This window comes from Thalassophryne amazonica, chromosome 1 (genome assembly GCF_902500255.1).
Source record: "Thalassophryne amazonica chromosome 1, fThaAma1.1, whole genome shotgun sequence".
NCBI lineage: Eukaryota > Metazoa > Chordata > Actinopteri > Batrachoidiformes > Batrachoididae > Thalassophryne > Thalassophryne amazonica.
In genome coordinates, this window is record NC_047103.1 from 55,098,673 (window position 1) to 55,116,618 (window position 17,946).

Sequence of the window (17,946 nt, forward strand, 5' to 3'; positions counted from 1 at the left end):
GCACTGTATATTCGCCGTCATCTGCTGATATCCGCAACTGACAGGGATTTGCGGTTTGGCAGCAGACTGGGACAGTGTATAAAACAGATATTTTGCATGCCCATCATGTCCACATCACGGACTAAAATAAGTTGTAGCGACTGCATACAGACTGGCCACGAATAAAGCATTTTTATTACGTCTGCTTTGCATCTGATTTGCGGCGGATGCAAATTAGATGCGCTGTGTTCACAGCTGGACGCCGTTCTTTGTTCTACCGGCTGCCACGTGCTCTGCACTCGACGCTGCCTATATAAAATAATTATTTTGTGGCGGAATAATCATTTTATTCTGCAAATTGGCTGTTGAAAACGGCTCTAATCACCTCCTGAATCACAGAGAAAGCTGCTTCGTGTGCAGAAAGCTGCAGAAAGCATTTTGAGCCGTCTAAAAAGGTAATTATTTGACTTGTTTACATTGTCAAGGCTTGATAAAACAGTTGTGTGTTTTTTACTTCTTGTCTGCAGCTGTTACAGTATTTATTCCTATGTTTATAACAGATTTAACTTCTTGTTATAATCGTTCAGACGAGTTGCGCTCTGATGCGATCCGCTGACGTCACCACTCGCCCTGTTCACTGCTTCTTTACTCCAGTCAACTTGTCCAAGTCCAGCAAATGCTCCAGAGACTGTATTGTTGATGTGAATAGTGATGCCGAAAGGAGCGAGTGTGCTTCTTTTATGACCGCAATGCAGGTGCCGTGCATGTGCAAACGTGCGCGATGCATTCATAATACACCCGTAATACTGCTGTGATAATTGCAATGTGTCAAATCAGTTTCCTCGCTACATGCGTTATACAACCGTGATTGTTCATCATACGAGGGCTGTCCGTAAAGTATAGGTCCTTTTTATTTTTTTCAAAAACCATATGGATTTCATTCATATGTTTTTACGTCAGACATGCTTGAACCCTCGTGCGCATCCGTGAGTTTTTCCACGCCTGTCGGTGACGTCATTCGCCTGTGAGCACTCCTTGTGGGAGGAGTCGTCCAGCCCCTCGTCGGAATTCCTTTGTCTGAGAAGTTGCTGAGAGACTGGCGCTTTGTTTGATCAAAATTTTTTCTAAACCTGTGAGACACATCGAAGTGGACATGGTTCGAAAAATTAAGCTGGTTTTCAGTGAAAATTTTAACAGCTGATGAGAGATTTTGAGGTGATTCTGTCGCTTTAAGGACTTTTCACGGTGCGAGACGTCGCGCAGCGCTCTCAGGCAGCGTCATCAGCCTGTTTCAAGCTTAAAACCTCCACATTTCAGGCTCTATTGATCCAGGACGTCGTGAGAGAACAGAGACGTTTCAGAAGAAGTCGGTTTCAGCATTTTATCCGGATATTCCACTGTTAAAGGAGATTTTTTTAATGAAAGACGTGCGGACGGGTCCGTGCGTCGGGACGCAGCCGACGCGGCGCGGCGGCACAGGAAAAACACCTCCGTGTTGATAACCATTTGTTAAAATCCAGTTGGCTTTTGATGGCTTTCAGTGGAGTGAGTATATGAGAAATTGTTTATCAGCTGGAGATGTTCCAACTTGTCCTTAAAGCTTCCAGCAGAGGTGTTTTTCCTGTGACGGAGCGTCGCGGCGGCTGCGAGCCGACGCTGCAATCCGCCCGCACGTCTTTCATTAAAAAAATTCTCCTTTAACAGTGGAATATCCGGATAAAATGCTGAAACCGACTTCTTCTGAAACTTCTCTGTTCTCTCACGACGTCCTGGATCAACAGAGCCTGAAATGTGGAGGTTTTAAGCTTGAAACAGGCTGATGACGCTGCCTGAGAGCGCTGCACGACGTCTCGCACCGTGGGAAGTCCTTAAAGCGACAGAATCACCTCAAAATCTCTCATCAGCTGTTAAAATTTTCACTGAAAACCAGCTTAATTTTTCAAACCATGTCCACTTCGATGTGTCTCACAGGTTTAGAAAAAATTTTGATCAAACAAAGCGCCAGTCTCTCAGCAACTTCTCAGACAAAGGAATTCCGATGAGGGGCTGGACGACTCCTCCCACAAGGAGTGCTCACAGGCGAATGATGTCACCGACAGGCGTGGAAAAACTCACGCATGCGCACGAGGGTTCAAGCATGTCTGACGTAAAAACATATGAATGAAATCCATATAGTTTTTGAAAAAAATAAAAAGGACCTATACTTTACGGACAGACCTCGTATATTCACTATACAATATTAATATATCCATAATTCATGCTAGGACATTTGTCATTTTTAGCCATTTTTGTTGCGGACAACAACGAATGCCCGTAATTTGTGTACTTAATTCATGCGCAATTAATCCTCTCCCCAGTGGGACCGGGCCCTAACATCAAACACATGAGGGTTCAACTAAATACCTACCCCACACATGTACATATTACTGCACTTTACATGGAAAATAGTACTGCGCATGGGGCATTTCGTGACGAATGTCTCTAGTTTAGATCCTCTTATTTAGATCTCCAAAGAAAATAAGTGGGGAACTACAGATTTACACTCATAGTGCCAAATGTTGCTTCTCTGCATTTACACCACAGTCACTTTTTTTGTATAACACTAATGAGATCACCACAATAATCAGCATAAACATTTCCAAATTACACAATACATGACAGTTATGTACCATTAAATACAATGTTTTGAGGAGCCCCTGTGCTGCTGTTCCCATGTCAGAGTGAATTCATCCTCCTGACTGCTGCTGTTAGTACAAAGCACCCTTCCCTTGTGTTATTTCAACAACAGACCCACAATGTTTTGGCTGCTAAAATTGCATCAGCAGAGATTTGACCTTAATAAAGAGAACAACAGAATCACACCACGTTGTACAATGTTTACATTCTTCCTTTTCATTCTCAGCACTTTACATAACTTCTCTTCATTATGGTCCAAGCACTCAGTGATAGTGGGGTTGGGATGACCCTGTCATATTTGTTTGGCTTTTTCTCTGTTTTTGGCCACTGAAACAGTTAAAGTATTTTAAATCTCTGTAATTGCTTTAATTTACCGATCGCTCTACGTTCCGATCCTTACCTATGGTCATGAGATTTGGCTCATGACTGAAAGAATGAGATCGCGAGTACAAGCGGCCGAGATGAGTTTCCTCTGCAGGGTGGCTGGGCGCTCCCTTAGAGACAGGGTGAGGAGCTTGGTCACTCGACATCGAAAGGAGTCAGTTGAGTGTCTTTTCCGGATGCCCCCTGGACGCCTCGCTGGAGAGGTGTTCTGGGCATGTCCCATCGGGAGGAGGCCCCGGGGAAGATCCAGGACACGCTGGAGGGACTACATCTCTCGGCTGGCTTGGAAACACCTTGGGGTTCCCCCGGAGGAGCTGGGGGAGGTGTGTGTGGATCGGGAGGTATGGGTGGCTTTGCTTGAGCTGCTGCCCCGCGACCCGACTCAGGATAAAGCGGAAGAAAATGGATGGATGGATGGATGGATGTAATTGCTTTAAACATCCTTTAATAACAGAGTTGGGCATTGCATGCTGATAGGAATAATAATTAAACTTTTAATGACGAGTTTACATTTACACTCTGTCTAACGGTGTTAAAGTGTCTGATGCAGCTCTGCTGTTCAGATTAAACTGAGTGTGTGAACATTTGTGAAAACGGCAGCAAATAAAAGCTCGCAAATATGTCTTTTAAATTAGGCTAATAGATTTTAATTAGTATTGAATGAAGTAAAAGTTGAAGAAAAGCTATCTCATTAAAATGTGTTTATCCTGAAGTATTTAAATAATGTGTAAAGATTTCCAATAATATGACTTTGCTTTAGAAAAGAGCAGCAGTGACTCATGAGTAAAATATAATCTTGTCCAGCACGAGAACAATGTGCTGTGTTCTTTGCTGACTCTGCCTTGTTTTACCTTAAACTCTGGGACATGATCGCAAAAGGGTTTCTATAAAAAGTTAGATGTGAACAGTTTGTCATCTGGCTGTGAAAAAAAAAGTTGGGGAAAAAAGAACTGAAATGAGGTGGTTAGACTAAAAGCACAAGGCATTTTGTATGACGTTGACTGAATGCTGGTCTTTGGAAAAAAAACAAAACAATGGTTTGCTCACTGTTGTTTTGGGGAATTTTGATAGAATACAGTAAATTATATAATGTTGGTGTGTTTACTGAGACTGCTTCACTTTTTCATTGCGTAATCACTTGTCAAAACAATACAATTTACTGCTTTTTAGGAAGAGAGAAAATTGAACAGAATTAAATTCAGTGTATTGGTCCGGCCTGCTACAATATTTTCTGTTACTCATGTGGCCCCTTAGGGAAAACTAATTGCCCACCCCTACTTAATATGAATCTCTGAGGAGCTTTTGGAAGTTTAGCCTTCTAAAAAGTCCTGTATGTGCAGAAAGTTGCAGCTGTGGGGAATCGGCTGATTGAAATGATGACCTGAGGAGTTAAGTTAGGCTCCAGTTTGAACCGTTTATTTGACCACTGATCTTATACTCAGTATATTTTTGTATTCGATTTCTTTTATACAACAAAACAAAATTGTGTTCTGAAACTATTTGTCCAAAAATATGTGTTGAACGGGGGTGAGCGGGGGCGTCTTTTACTCAGGGCTGTCTTATATTTGGACTAATATGATATATTGTTTTTTTGTGTTTGTCATCATACATTTGTTGGTTTTTATTTTGTGTTCTCACTCTTTTATTATTTCATTTTCTTTTGGTTTCTTTTGGTCCAATATAGCATTGTCTGATGATGTGAACATCTGGTAAGCAAGCAGTTATTAATCCTAGGCACATGTATATCAATTTTACATAACATACACTATTGATATTTTCTCAGAATCTGAAGCTAACAGTGTATGAACATCCCCTAAACCCGATCACTGAAGGAAAAAAAAAAAAACTGATTCCATTTTATTCATTCGGAAAAAGAAAATCCATAAGAACAGACTGAATGTTATTTTTGTCTGCAGAAGGCACTCCCAAGCTGATCCCAGAAGAGGGCAGTACATATTACCACAGAGTTCAGCACTACAGAGAGCTACTGGACTCACTGCAGATGGATGCCTACACTCACGGCTGCATCCTCCACCCCGAAATTACTGTGGACTCCCACATACCAGCGTATGCTGCCGCCTGCATTCGAAGTAAGGCTCTCAAAGGTGTCATAATGTGTGCATGGCTGCGCTCTGATCTGAAGGAGGCTCGATTTAAAGGGTGACTTACAACCCCAATTCCAATAAAGTTGGGAAGTTGTGTAAAATGGAAATAAAAACAGAATACAATGATTTGCAAATCCTCTTCAACCTATATTCAATCGAATACACCACAAAGACAAGATATTTAATGTTCAAACTGATAAACTTTATTGTTTTTGTGCAAATATTTGCTCATTTTGAAATGGATGCCTGCAACACGTTTCAAAAAACCTGGGACAGTGGTATCTTTACCACTGTGTTACATCACCTTTCCTTCTTGCATATATTTCTTCTGTTGTATATACAGCTTTTCAAGATTTTGATAGTCACCAGATGCCATCTAAAAAACAGATTTTTAAGTTTGGAACCCAAAATAATAGCAAATACATCCTATAAAACAAATATCAAAACAAAAAGCAAAGCAGCAATTTAAGAAACACTTTGTTTCTGTAGCTGTTGCTTTAAATGACAAGGAGCTGCAGTTTTCCATGTCCATACAGTTTGACCCCTTTAAATGGAACAATAGAACAAGAGTACAGATAGGAAGACTTAAATCCTAATGGATTAATGTTGTGTGACACAGAAAGTCACACTGTGTGTATCTGTGTGTAACAGCACAGATCGGAAACACAGAGTCAGAGCTGAAGAAACTGGCAGAGCAGAACCCAGAGCTTAAAGACGCTTACATGTCGAAACAGAGACGCTTGAAGGTGAGTCATCCAAATTACATGACATTATATAATATTGACATTATATTACATTCATTTGTCCTATGCATTTATTCAAAACGACTTATAAGTTGGAAGGGGAACTTCAGCGTAACAGTAAATCAGTGGTGGCCACACTTCCGATAACCCGGTAACAGCTAATTATCGAAGATAATGTTTTCATTATTGGATTATCTTTTTAGATAACTTTAAAAACCATCATCGGACCAATTATCTTCCGATTAATTTTTGTCTGGTAACTTTAAGACCGATAAACAAAGTAAATAAAGCTGAACAGCGACAAGCATTTTTAAAATTTAAAATCAGTTCAGAAGCTGCCTGTTAAAAGTTTTGTAACAGATGTACAGTTATACCCTCTGCTAACAGAATAGAGCTACTTCTATGAAAAGTGTCTCTATCCTCTGTAGACAAAGGCGAAAAGGCTATTTTATAAAAACACATTTATCTGTAAACACCAACACACGACAGATGTCACATTAACGTGTTGGTTTACATAATGAATGACTGAATCAATCAGTGTTTAGCAGAGGCATTTTTACCCAGAATCCTTTGCGATCTGTCTGTGTTTGTTACAAAACCTCAGAATTAGTGCATTATTCAACATTAAAATATATATGCTATATTTTAACTTTGTACAAATGACAGAATTGACATTAATGGAGTTATTATATCGGTATTAATGTTATTTATAAATCAAAACCATAAGTCAGCATGACTTTATTTTTCAAGACCTCCGCCTGACCGGAGCATTGTGATTGATAGAGAGTTGGCTTTATGGCTGCTCTCAGAGTGTCTCTACTGGGAGCTCTGTAGTGAACAACTGCTTTCAGCAGGGGCAGAATGTTCAAAGACAAAAGTGTGGTCTCATTGTTTGGGTCTGTTGTTACTTTTAAAATTACTAGAAGCTATTGTGGCATTAAAACTTAAATTAGTTTTATTAGTACTTGTAAATGTACTAGAGACAATATTGGAATTTATCGGTTATCTGTAACTTCCAATACATTTTTGGGTGGTTTATTGTTTTATCTTTATCAAAGATAACTTTTCAGTTATTTGATTATCTGTTATCGAAGTTAATTTTTTGGTTATCTGTGCCCACCACTGCAGTAAAGACTATCTTTATAGTTTAAAGCAGACTTCAGGATAATGATAAATACCATCTTTGATTGATTGTGCAAAAATGTAAGTTGTAAGATTCTGATGTCAGGGTGCTGTAATTGTAAGGTGATCAACTGCATATAGAGAGCAACTTGAGAATTAAGGACTTTGCTCAAGGGGGAATTGGTTGCAAGTCCATTTCTCTAATTCCAGGCCACCACTTTCCTGAGGGTGGAACTACACCATTTATGTGCAGGATATCAATTCATGATAATGACAGGTCATCATCAGTGGATCAGGAAAGTGTGTCAACCAATGCAAATTTAGAGTACAATCACAATCTCTTCCAAAACCAGGAAAGGTCAGGTCAGGTTTTGTAACAAAGTGCTGTGTGTCATCACTACAGAACTGCCCTTGGTCTTGGTTGCTAACCCCCCAGGCAAAGAACTGATCCATTGCTACCTCCCAAAAGTACTCATCTGCTTGCTGTGGGCATTGTCTTAGCTGTTTTCAGCTGTTGGGCTCCTCAACACTGAGTGTTCTGGATGATGCGCAGACAAATGAGCCACATGGCCAAAGTGTCATGGGTAATGTTCTCTCATGATGCAAGTGATACTCCTCATTTGAGACTCTCAAAGTAACTGTTCATATGGCAGTGATTTCAACAGTACCCAAGGATCCTCCGGTGAGGTCTATTAGCAAAGACATCCAATCATTGACTTACTTCACTGGTTTATGTCTATGTCTCACAACCAGATTGAGACTGGAACAATGGTGACCCTACAGACTTGGACCTTCTGTTGTATGGCTGGGGGGCCTGGCTGCCTTTTTGTTTCTGTCTTTTGTTTTTCCTTCCAGGTGGCTTGCATTTGGGACTGAGTGGCTGTGTTGCTGAGGTTATCAGGACCTCACCCTGATCACCTGCGGCTCCTCAGGACTCACAGCTGAGGTGCATCTATATGGATTGGAACATGGTGGCATTTAAGACTGGAGTATACAGTGTGTATTTGCCAGAGACTCGACCTTGTGACCAGACGGGTGAGATCGTCGTCTCGGGAGCCATCTCATCATCAGTGGATGCAGAGAACGTCCAGGGTTTGATGCACGGTCTGTGAAAGAGGAGGGGGTGAGGTCTCACGCTCGTCAGCACACTTCCTGAGGTACGTTAAATTTTGTGACTAACATTTATACAGTCAGTAAATGTGGTGTCCCTCACACCTTTTTATATTGAGCTGTATGTTAGTCATGTATCGGCTTCCACTGCAGTGGAGTTATGTGAACTGGATGTTCCATGCCTGCAGGTTGGGAAGCTGATTAGTAATCAAGCCAGGAAGTGTTTGCTGTTTGTACACCTTTAAGTGTTCTCTCTGTGTGTAGAGTGTGGTCTCACATAATGGTTCCTTCTTTCACAGACTCGGTTTGTTGCGGCCACCTGGGGGGTGTCGGCGGGGTCCTTGGGTCCGAACAGCTTCTGACTCCGGACCGTTAGCGCTGCTGGGAGCGCACCACGCCAGACCGCACTTTCTGTTATTTTTGTATCACTGTTATGTATTAAATTCAGTTAGCCTTTGTACCGTGCTCTGCTTATTTCATACTGGGTCCTTCAAACGCTGGTCGGTTCTCCGAGCTGCGTCCGACACATAACACCTTCATTCTCCTGCAAAACCTTCTGCATTGTGAAACACCTCTATCCAGCGACCTCATGAGTCCATAAGCTTTTGCCAGGTATATCTTGTTATGAAAGGCCAATGTCCCATGGACATAAATGTCACTGCTGGGAAAACTACAGCCCTCTATACATTTGACGCATTTACTTCACAGATACACTTTTGATGGCCGAGTCCAGGAAGTCATTGGAAGCCATTGGAAGCCTAGATGCAGTGGTGAGCACAGCTAACCAAAAAGTTAGCTTTGATAACAGATAACCAGCTAACTGAAAAGTTATCTTTTATAAAGCTAAACCGATAAGCTAGCCAAAAATTTATCGGAAGCTACAGCTAACCGATAACTTCCAGCATTGTCTCCGGTACACTTGCAACTACTAACAAGCTGATTTTGAGTTTTAACACCACAATCGCTTCTGGTAGCATCAAAGACAACCACAGACCAAAACAATGAGTCTGCACTTCCATCTTTGAGCGCTCTACCCACTGCTGGAAGCTCCTGTTTACTATATAGCTTGCAGGAGTGAAGCAGTTGAGAAGAGCACTGAAGCTCAACTCTCTGCTCAGTAGCAGTGTCACCGTGAAGTGGAGGTCTTGAAAAATAAAGCAGTGCTGACTTATGGTTTTGATTTATAAATAAAATTAATACTGATAGAATAATTCCATTAATGTAAATTCTGTCATTTGTACAAAGTTAAAATATAATATGTAAAAGAGAAAATTAATTTGAAAACTAATTAATGAGAAAACTAATTTGTAAAAGAGAAAAATAACCGGCACTTATTTCTGTGTTGCACCAGTTATTTTTCTCTTTTACAAATTAGTCCTATCTGGTTGCACCAGATTTGTCTGTGCTATACAGAAGCGCAGTGAACTCTTCTGTTTTTGTTTTAAATTATAATATATATCTTTAATTTTAAATAATGCACTAATTCTGAAGTTTTGTATCAGACAGATGCCAAAGGGATTATGGGTAAAACGTACCTCCGCTAACACTGATTGGTTGACTCATTCATTCTATGTAAAAACCAACACATTAATGTGAGTTGTGTGTTGGTGTTTACATATAAATGTGCTTTTGGAAAATATTACTTTTTTTATTTTTATTTTACAAAAGCCAAAAAGTCAACTTGTGATAGACACCCGTCTGATATAACCGGGGTCAAAATAAATAGAACACTTCCATCTCCTGGCATCCAGACGCTCATACTGCCATGAACACTACTGGCCAGTAGATGGCAGTACAGACCGTGAAAACTTGCCAAAACAAAAATTCTAGATAATCCGTGTCAGCTACATTTAAGCTGCGTGGAATTTAATAAACGCAAACTCAATTTCAGACATCTTATATATATTACTCTGGAACAAAGACAACAGACAGTGTTTGACATAAGCAGGAGGACATTAAAGAACAAACAGGAAGCAAATTGCAGCTCACAATGATTTCAATTGAAAATAATGGAGAAGCAACCTGAGCTTCTTCTGGCCTTTTTACGTAAAACATACACAATAACATAACGTCTATAAACCCAGAGAATATATTCACGAGAGTTTTAGGCATAATATACAAAGAGTTTAATGCTGTTGTCCATGTGGAGCCTGATCAGAGCGTCTCAAATGCATTTCTACTGTCGTGAATGTACTGAGGTTACTCATAATGCACCTCAACAAAGCATGTCCACACGAAAAACCTTCAAAATTAGTGCATTACTTTAAAACTAAAACATATATCTGATATTTTCCCTTCATAAAATTTCAGATGTGATGTTAATTTAAATAACTGTCCGAAATTAGTTTGGTTAAAATTTTAACCATAAGTTAAAACTGTATGTCTCTGGATGACTTGGGTGATATTGCCAGTGCATCAGTATGGAGTTAAAAGAAATGAGCTTTTTTCTTTTCTGTGACTAGTTCTCCTTTGCTTGCAGAGGATAGAGTGGTTTCTCCTGGAACCAGCTCTCCTCTGTTTGCAGAGGATGGAAGTGTACATCTACTACAAAACATTTAACAGGTAGTTGCTTAAATCTTTGATTTCAGGCTTCATAAATGTTTGTAACTGTTAAGCTTTTCTCATCAGATCTGCAAAAATATGTTAGCAGTATAAAATTTATCAGACCAAAATTTATCTGAATATAATTAGTCCATTGATGGTGTTCAAAGTTATCTGAAAAGCTAATCTGACAATTAAAACATTAGCTTCGATAATTAGCGGTTAGCGGATTAGCGGAACTGTGCCCACCACTGCCTAGATGTTAGTCTTGATAAAACAAGTACTGCAATCAAGACATCCATTAATTCCATAAAATCAGCATAATCTGCAATGTCAAAGTCAGTCAGTCAGGTTAGGTTTGGGTGGATTTCCTGGTGCTGCATGCTACCTGGTTCACCACACTATGAGGCCACCTTGGATCATGGATAGCAACCACCCAGGCAGACACCCAGTCCATCTCCACCTCTTAAAAGTAGCAATCTATCTGCTACAGCCAAGTGACACATAGGCATCTCCTTGGTCTTTTTCACTTGCTGTGGTCCTTAACATTGAGGTACTCTACCTGTGTGCTGCATCACGTTCACAGAAACATGCCACATGGTCATAATGCTGAAGATGACTGAAACTGCTCTGACAATGCAAGTGACATGCCTCATCTAAATCTCACTAAATTGCCAAAGTCAATCCAATGGTACTGAAAGATCCTCAGAAGAGAATCAGTACCAAAGACACCCAGTCCTTGCCTGATGGCATGCAAGTCTCAGAACCACAGAGTAAAACTAAAAGCACCAGTACCCTAAAACACCACAAACTTTGCTTTCCTCACTGACAAAGGCACTTGAATTGTTGAACTTCACAACCTTACTAAACACTCGGTCCATGTGAGCTGTACTATTCATTACTCTTTCATAACTGTCGAGATGTGAAAGAGTAATGAATAGTATGAAAGTTCCCCTTCAGTTAAGCTATCAGTTATGCAGCTTTATCAAGTAGCATCATAGGTGGTCACTGAATGTGCAGAAGTTGGTGTAACTTATGACCTGTTCTGGAATGTGGATTGAATAATATTTTGGTTGAAATATCTCATTTGACTAACTGTTTCACAAACTATCATATGTGAAACTGTTTTTGCAGTCCAAGTTGTTTGACCATGACAACATGAAGTACCTTAAGAAGCTTCTGGATGAGCTGGAGAATGTGATGGACCAGGTGGAGACAGAACTGCAGAGAAGAGTGGAAGAGACACCAGGTATCCACAGCAACTGACAACCACTAGAAAATAAACCCATTGGGCCCTGTTGTGTCATAGAAGTGTCAAGGTAAGACAGCAGAAGAACAGCAGACACACTGCAGTGTCTGTCTTGACTGCAGTTTATTCTGTGGAGCAGAGGAGGCAGGTCCCACGTTACTGAGTGTTTTACTGCATTGGGCACTAAAATGTGGCTACTTATACATCATGAGCTGCAAAATATTCACATGACTTGATTAGTTCTTTCCCATGTGCCGATTAGTTTGTGCACATATACGTGCACGTCTGCACTGCCCGGTGAGCCAGCATGCCCTGAGTGAGAGATGTTATTGTGTGTTGTGGAGAACAGCAAACACAGAAATACATTTACTGGTTACAGAGTAGATTTTGTTTGCTCAGTTTGCTGTATGTTACCTTGTTTGAATGTTAACAGGATCACACAAAAATAATGAGCCAATTTTAATGAACATTGGTGGAGGGGCAGAACAGTTTTTGGTGTGATCTGGATCAAGACATGGATCCTGACATTTATTTGTTGTACTGACCTTTGATCGAGAGTCCTGTGATTTTGCTTATAGGATCAAAGCAACATTCAGCATTCTGAACTCTGGTTGCCTCTGGTAGCAGATTGTTATGGACAGAGTTAGTGGCTGTGTGGCTACGTGCTTTTATACTGGCACACAGTAGATTATTTTTGGGTGAATAACTGACTACTGATCACTGTTGTTATGGGACAAGGTCTAAAAAGATTTACTTTTATTTGACGATTTACCAAACCAATTTCTGATAATTACAAATTCACATCCCTAAACTGTAGTATTAAAACACATTTTTGTGGAAAAATAAGTTCCAAATTTTATTATAACACTTTAATACATATAAATTATATAAAACATGCAGTATAAACAATAACACATTACCGTTACAAATTATGATGCATTTCCATTTTGCTGGAACACTTAAATTGAAAACATTACATCTAGAGACTTTCACCTTTGTGTCAAATAAATCAAGGTATTAAAAACAACACTGACTGAAAAATTAAAAGATCTAAAAATTCTCACCTGGATCATATTGTCCATTAGATCAGTGATATAATATCTTTATTTAATGTTTAATTCAAAATTCTGACCGTGAAGGGTTGTTAAAAATGTTAGGCAATATTGGTATTCAGTTTGAGTTGAAACAGACAGTTCTGCCAACAGACAATTTCTTAGCACATTGATAGGGATTTAATTAATTTTAAAATGTATTTGGATTTAGATGACAGAATTGTGACACAAAAGCAATTAGTACCTAAAAAATAATATTTCAGGACATAGGTAAGATACTTGTTGACCGCTATCACCCCCCGTAGAGTGCCTTTATTAGAGAGAATGGCGACATGACGAGTCGAAAAAAAAAAAAGGTATGGTATGGTATGATTTTATTTCTCAGGAACAGTGCACAATAATACAACCCCTGGCAAAAATTATGGAATCACCGGCCTCAGAGGATGTTCATTCAGTTGTTTAATTTTGTAGAAAAAAAGCAGATCACAGACATGACACAAAACTAAAGTCATTTCAAATGGCAACTTTCTGGCTTTAAGAAACACTATAAGAAATCAGGAAAAAAAAAATTGTGGCAGTCAGTAACGGTTACTTTTTTAGACCAAGCAGAGGGAAAAAAATATGGAATCACTCAATTCTGAGGAAAAAAATATGTAATCATGAAAAACAAAAGAACGCTCCAACACATCACTAGTATTTTGTTGCACCACCTCTGGCTTTTATAACAGCTTGCAGTCTCTGAGGCATGGACTTAATGAGTGACAAACAGTACTCTTAATCAATCTGGCTCCAACTTTCTCTGATTGCTGTTGCCAGATCAGCTTTGCAGGTTGGAGCCTTGTCATGGACCATTTTCCTCAACTTCCACCAAAGATTTTCAATTGGATTAAGATCTGGACTATTTGCAGGCCATGACATTGACCCTATGTGTTTTTTTTGCAAGGAATGTTTTCACAGTTTTTGCTCTGTGGCAAGATGCATTATCATCTTGAAAAATGATTTCATCATCCCCAAACATCCTTTCAATTGATGGGATAAGAAAAGTGTCCAAAATATCAACATAAACTTGTGCATTTATTGATGATATAATGACAGCCATCTCCCCAGTGCCTTTACCTGACATGCAGCCCCATATCATCAATGACTGTGGAAATTTACATGTCCTCTTCAGGCAGTCATCTTTATAAATCTCATTGGAATGGCACCAAACAAAAGTTCCAGCATCATCACCTTGCCCAATGCAGATTCAAGATTCATCACTGAATATGACTTTCATCCAGTCATCCACAGTCCACGATTGCTTTTCCTTAGCCCATTGTAACCTTGTTTTTTTCTGTTTAGGTGTTAATGATGGCTTTCGTTTAGCTTTTCTGTATGTAAATCCCATTTCCTTTAGGTGGTTTCTTACAGTTCGGTCACAGACGTTGACTCCAGTTTCCTCCCATTCGTTCCTCATTTGTTTTGTTGTGCATTTTTGATTTTTGAGACATATTGCTTTAAGTTTTCCGTCTTGATGCTTTGATGTCTTCCTTGGTCTACCAGTATGTTTGCCTTTAACAACCTTCCCATGTTGTTTGTATTTGGTCCAGAGTTTAGACACAGCTGACTGTGAACAACCAACATCATGTGTGATGATTTACCCTCTGTTGGGGAAAGTGTAGTGACACAGACCCACAACAGGGGGCGCAAATGAACGGTCAATAGATGAGCCAAAAGGTAACAATTTAATGTTGTGAATGTGCACAACGACTATACAGACAATCTCAGAATATGATAGCAGTCAATACACAAAGGTGACGTGTGGGCAGGCTCGAGGATAGAAGACGTCTGTCCTGAGAAGAGCCGGAACCACACGATTTCCGCCGCCACCGAACCTGGTGAATACTGGAGCCGCCAAGTCCCGAATTCCCAGGTGATCACCGTCCCCGACTGTCGGATCTGGTACTGCTGGTGAGGAGCACAAACAGTGAGATGTGGGTGTGTGCACACCCAGTAACAAAAACAGTCAGAAGGTGGAAAGTCACCTCCACCTCTAATCACACACTCGTGCAGCTCCTGTTAACCACTTATCTGGTTGGAGTGTGAAGCGAAGCCGTCGCTGATCACACCAAACGCCAATCCCACAGATAAGGAAACACTTACAGGAAAACAGCTGCAAAGAAGTTCAGACTATTAGTCAGTGTTTTCAGTTTAACAGAGAATTACCTTCACAGGTAGATGATATCTCGGCAATGAGGTGGAGATGACGTCTGGGTTTTATGGAGTAGTATGATGAAGCGTAGATGGGTGACAGCTGTCCGTGGCGGCAGCGCCCTCTCGTGCCTGAAGCCCGCACTTCAGGCAGGACGCCCTCTGGTGGTGGGCCAGCAGTACCTCCTCTTCTGGCGGCCCACACAACAGGACCCCCCCCCACAACGGGCGCCTCCTGGCGCCCGACCAGGTTTATCCGGGTGTCGGCGGTAGAAATCGGCCAGGAGGGCCAGGTCCAGGATGAAGCTCCTCTTCACCCAGGAGCGTTCTTCGGGTCCATACCCCTCCCAGTCCACCAAATACTGGAACCCCCGGCCCATTCGACGGACGTCCAGGAGCCGGCGCACTGTCCAAGCCGGCTCCCCGTCAATGATCCGGGCAGGAGGTGGCGCCGGACCGGGAGCACAGAGGGGTGAGGTGAGGTGTGGTTTAATCCGGGAGACATGAAAAACAGGGTGGATCCGTAGTGAAGCTGGGAGCTGGAGCTTCACTGCAGCAGGACTGAGGATTTTGACGATCTTGAATGGTCCAATGAACCTGTCCATCAGTTTGGGGGAGTCCACCTGCAGGGGAATGTCCTTGGTTGATAACCACACCTCCTGCCCGGGCTGGTATGCAGGGGCTGGGGACCGCCGGCGGTCTGCATGGGCCTTGGCCCTCGTCCGGGCCTTTAACAAGGCAGAACGGGCGGTGCGCCACACCCGACGGCACCGCCGCAGGTGGGCCTGGACCGAGGGCACACCGACCTCTCCCTCCACCACGGGAAACAATGGGGGCTGGTACCCCAGACACACCTCAAATGGGGAGAGGCCAGTGGCAGAAGACACCTGGCTGTTATGTGCATACTCGATCCAGGCCAGATGGTTACTCCAGGCCGTCGGGTGCGCGGATGTCACACAGCGGAGGGTCTGTTCCAACTCTTGGTTGGCCCGTTCTGCCTGTCCGTTCGTCTGTGGGTGGTACCCGGACGAGAGGCTCACGGTGGCCCCCAGTTCTCTGCAGAAACTCCTCCAGACTTGAGAGGAAAACTGGGGACCACGATCCGAGACTACGTCAGTTGGTATCCCATGCAGACGGACGACGTGGTGGACCAGGAGGTCTGCTGTCTCCTGGGCCGTAGGGAGCTTCGGGAGGGCCACGAAGTGGGCAGCCTTGGAGAATCGGTCCACTATCGTGAGGATGGTGGTGTTGCCCTGGGACGGCGGGAGGCCCGTGATGAAATCCAGGCCGATATGGGACCAGGGGCAATGAGGCACAGGAAGTGGCTGGAGAAGTCCTTGGGACCTTTTGTGGTCTGCCTTGCCCCTGGCACAGGTGGTGCAGGCCTGGATATACTCCCGGACGTCGGCCTCCATAGACGCCCACCAGAAGCGCTGCCGGACAACTGCCACAGTCCTTCGCACCCCTGGATGACAGGAGAGCTTGGAACCGTGACAAAAATCCAAGACTGCAGCCCTGGCTTCTGGTGGGACGTACATACGATTCTTTGGACCAGTTCCGGGGTCCGGGCTCCGTGCCAGGGCCTCCCGGACGGTCTTCTCCACGTCCCAGGTGAGGGTGGCCACGATAGTGGACTCCGGAATGATGGTGTCCGGTGGATCCGACAGCACAGTTTTGACTTTGTCTTCGTGTACCCGGGACAAGGCATCCGATCTCTGGTTCTTGGTCCCGGGGCGATAGGTGATCCGGAAGTCAAAACGTCCGAAGAACAGTGACCAGCGGGCTTGCCTGGGGTTCAGCCGCTTGGCGGTCCTGATATACTCCAGGTTCCGATGGTCAGTGAAAACCGTGAATGGCACAGACGCTCCCTCCAACAGGTGTCTCCACTCCTCAAGAGCCTCTTTCACCGCAAGGAGTTCTCCATTGCCGACATCATAGTTCCGTTCAGCGGGGGTCAACCTGCGAGAAAAGTAGGCACACGGGTGAAGAACCTTATCGGTCTCCCCACTCTGGGATAGCACGGCTCCTATCCCTGAGTCAGAGGCGTCCACTTCAACCACAAACTGGCGGCTAGGGTCGGGCTGCACCAGAACTGGTGCAGACGAGAACTGGCGTTTCAACTCCTTGAACGCGGCTTCGCACCGATCCGACCAGGTGAAGGGGACTTTTGGAGAGGTCAGGGCTGTCAGGGGGCTAACTACCTGACTGTAGCCCTTAATGAACCTCCTGTAGAAATTTGCAAAGCCGAGGAACTGTTGCAGCTTCCTACGGCTTGTTGGTTGGGGCCAATCTCTCACCGCCGCAACCTTGACCGGATCAGGGGCGACGGAGTTGGAGGAGATGATGAACCCCAGGAAGGACAAAGAGGTGCGGTGAAACTCACACTTCTCGCCCTTCACAAACAGCCGGTTCTCCAACAACCGCTGCAGGACCTGACGTACATGCTGGACATGAGTCTCAGGATCCGGGGAAAAGATGAGTATGTCATCCAGATATACGAAGACGAATTGGTGCAGGAAGTCCCGCAAGACGTCATTTACCAAAGCTTGGAACGTCGCGGGGGCGTTGGTGAGGCCGAACGGCATGACCAGGTACTCAAAATGACCTAATGGGGTGTTGAATGCCGTCTTCCATTCGTCTCCCTTCCAGATCCGAACCAGGTGATACGCATTCCTAAGGTCCAGTTTGGTGAAAATTTGGGCTCCATGCAGGGGCGTGAACACTGAATCCAACAGGGGTAAAGGGTATCGATTGCGAACCGTTATGTCGTTCAGCCCCCTGTAATCAATGCATGG

At 43.0% G+C, this 17,946-nt stretch overlaps 1 protein-coding gene across 2 annotated transcripts in view; it reads left to right on the forward strand.

Moving 5' to 3' along the window:
• The window catches only part of gdap1 (ganglioside induced differentiation associated protein 1), a 36,334-nt gene that overhangs the window by 13,859 nt on the left and 4,529 nt on the right, over nucleotides 1-17,946 (forward strand). Inside the window, exons 3-5 of one of the 2 annotated variants that reach the window (XM_034170263.1) lie at nucleotides 4,956-5,129; nucleotides 5,796-5,890; nucleotides 11,795-11,909. In XM_034170263.1, coding sequence (XP_034026154.1) covers nucleotides 4,956-5,129; nucleotides 5,796-5,890; nucleotides 11,795-11,909 — 384 coding nt within the window. Of the gene's footprint in view, nucleotides 1-4,946; nucleotides 5,130-5,795; nucleotides 5,891-11,794; nucleotides 11,910-17,946 lie in introns of both variants that reach the window. The other variant, XM_034170271.1, reaches the window with a different exon arrangement.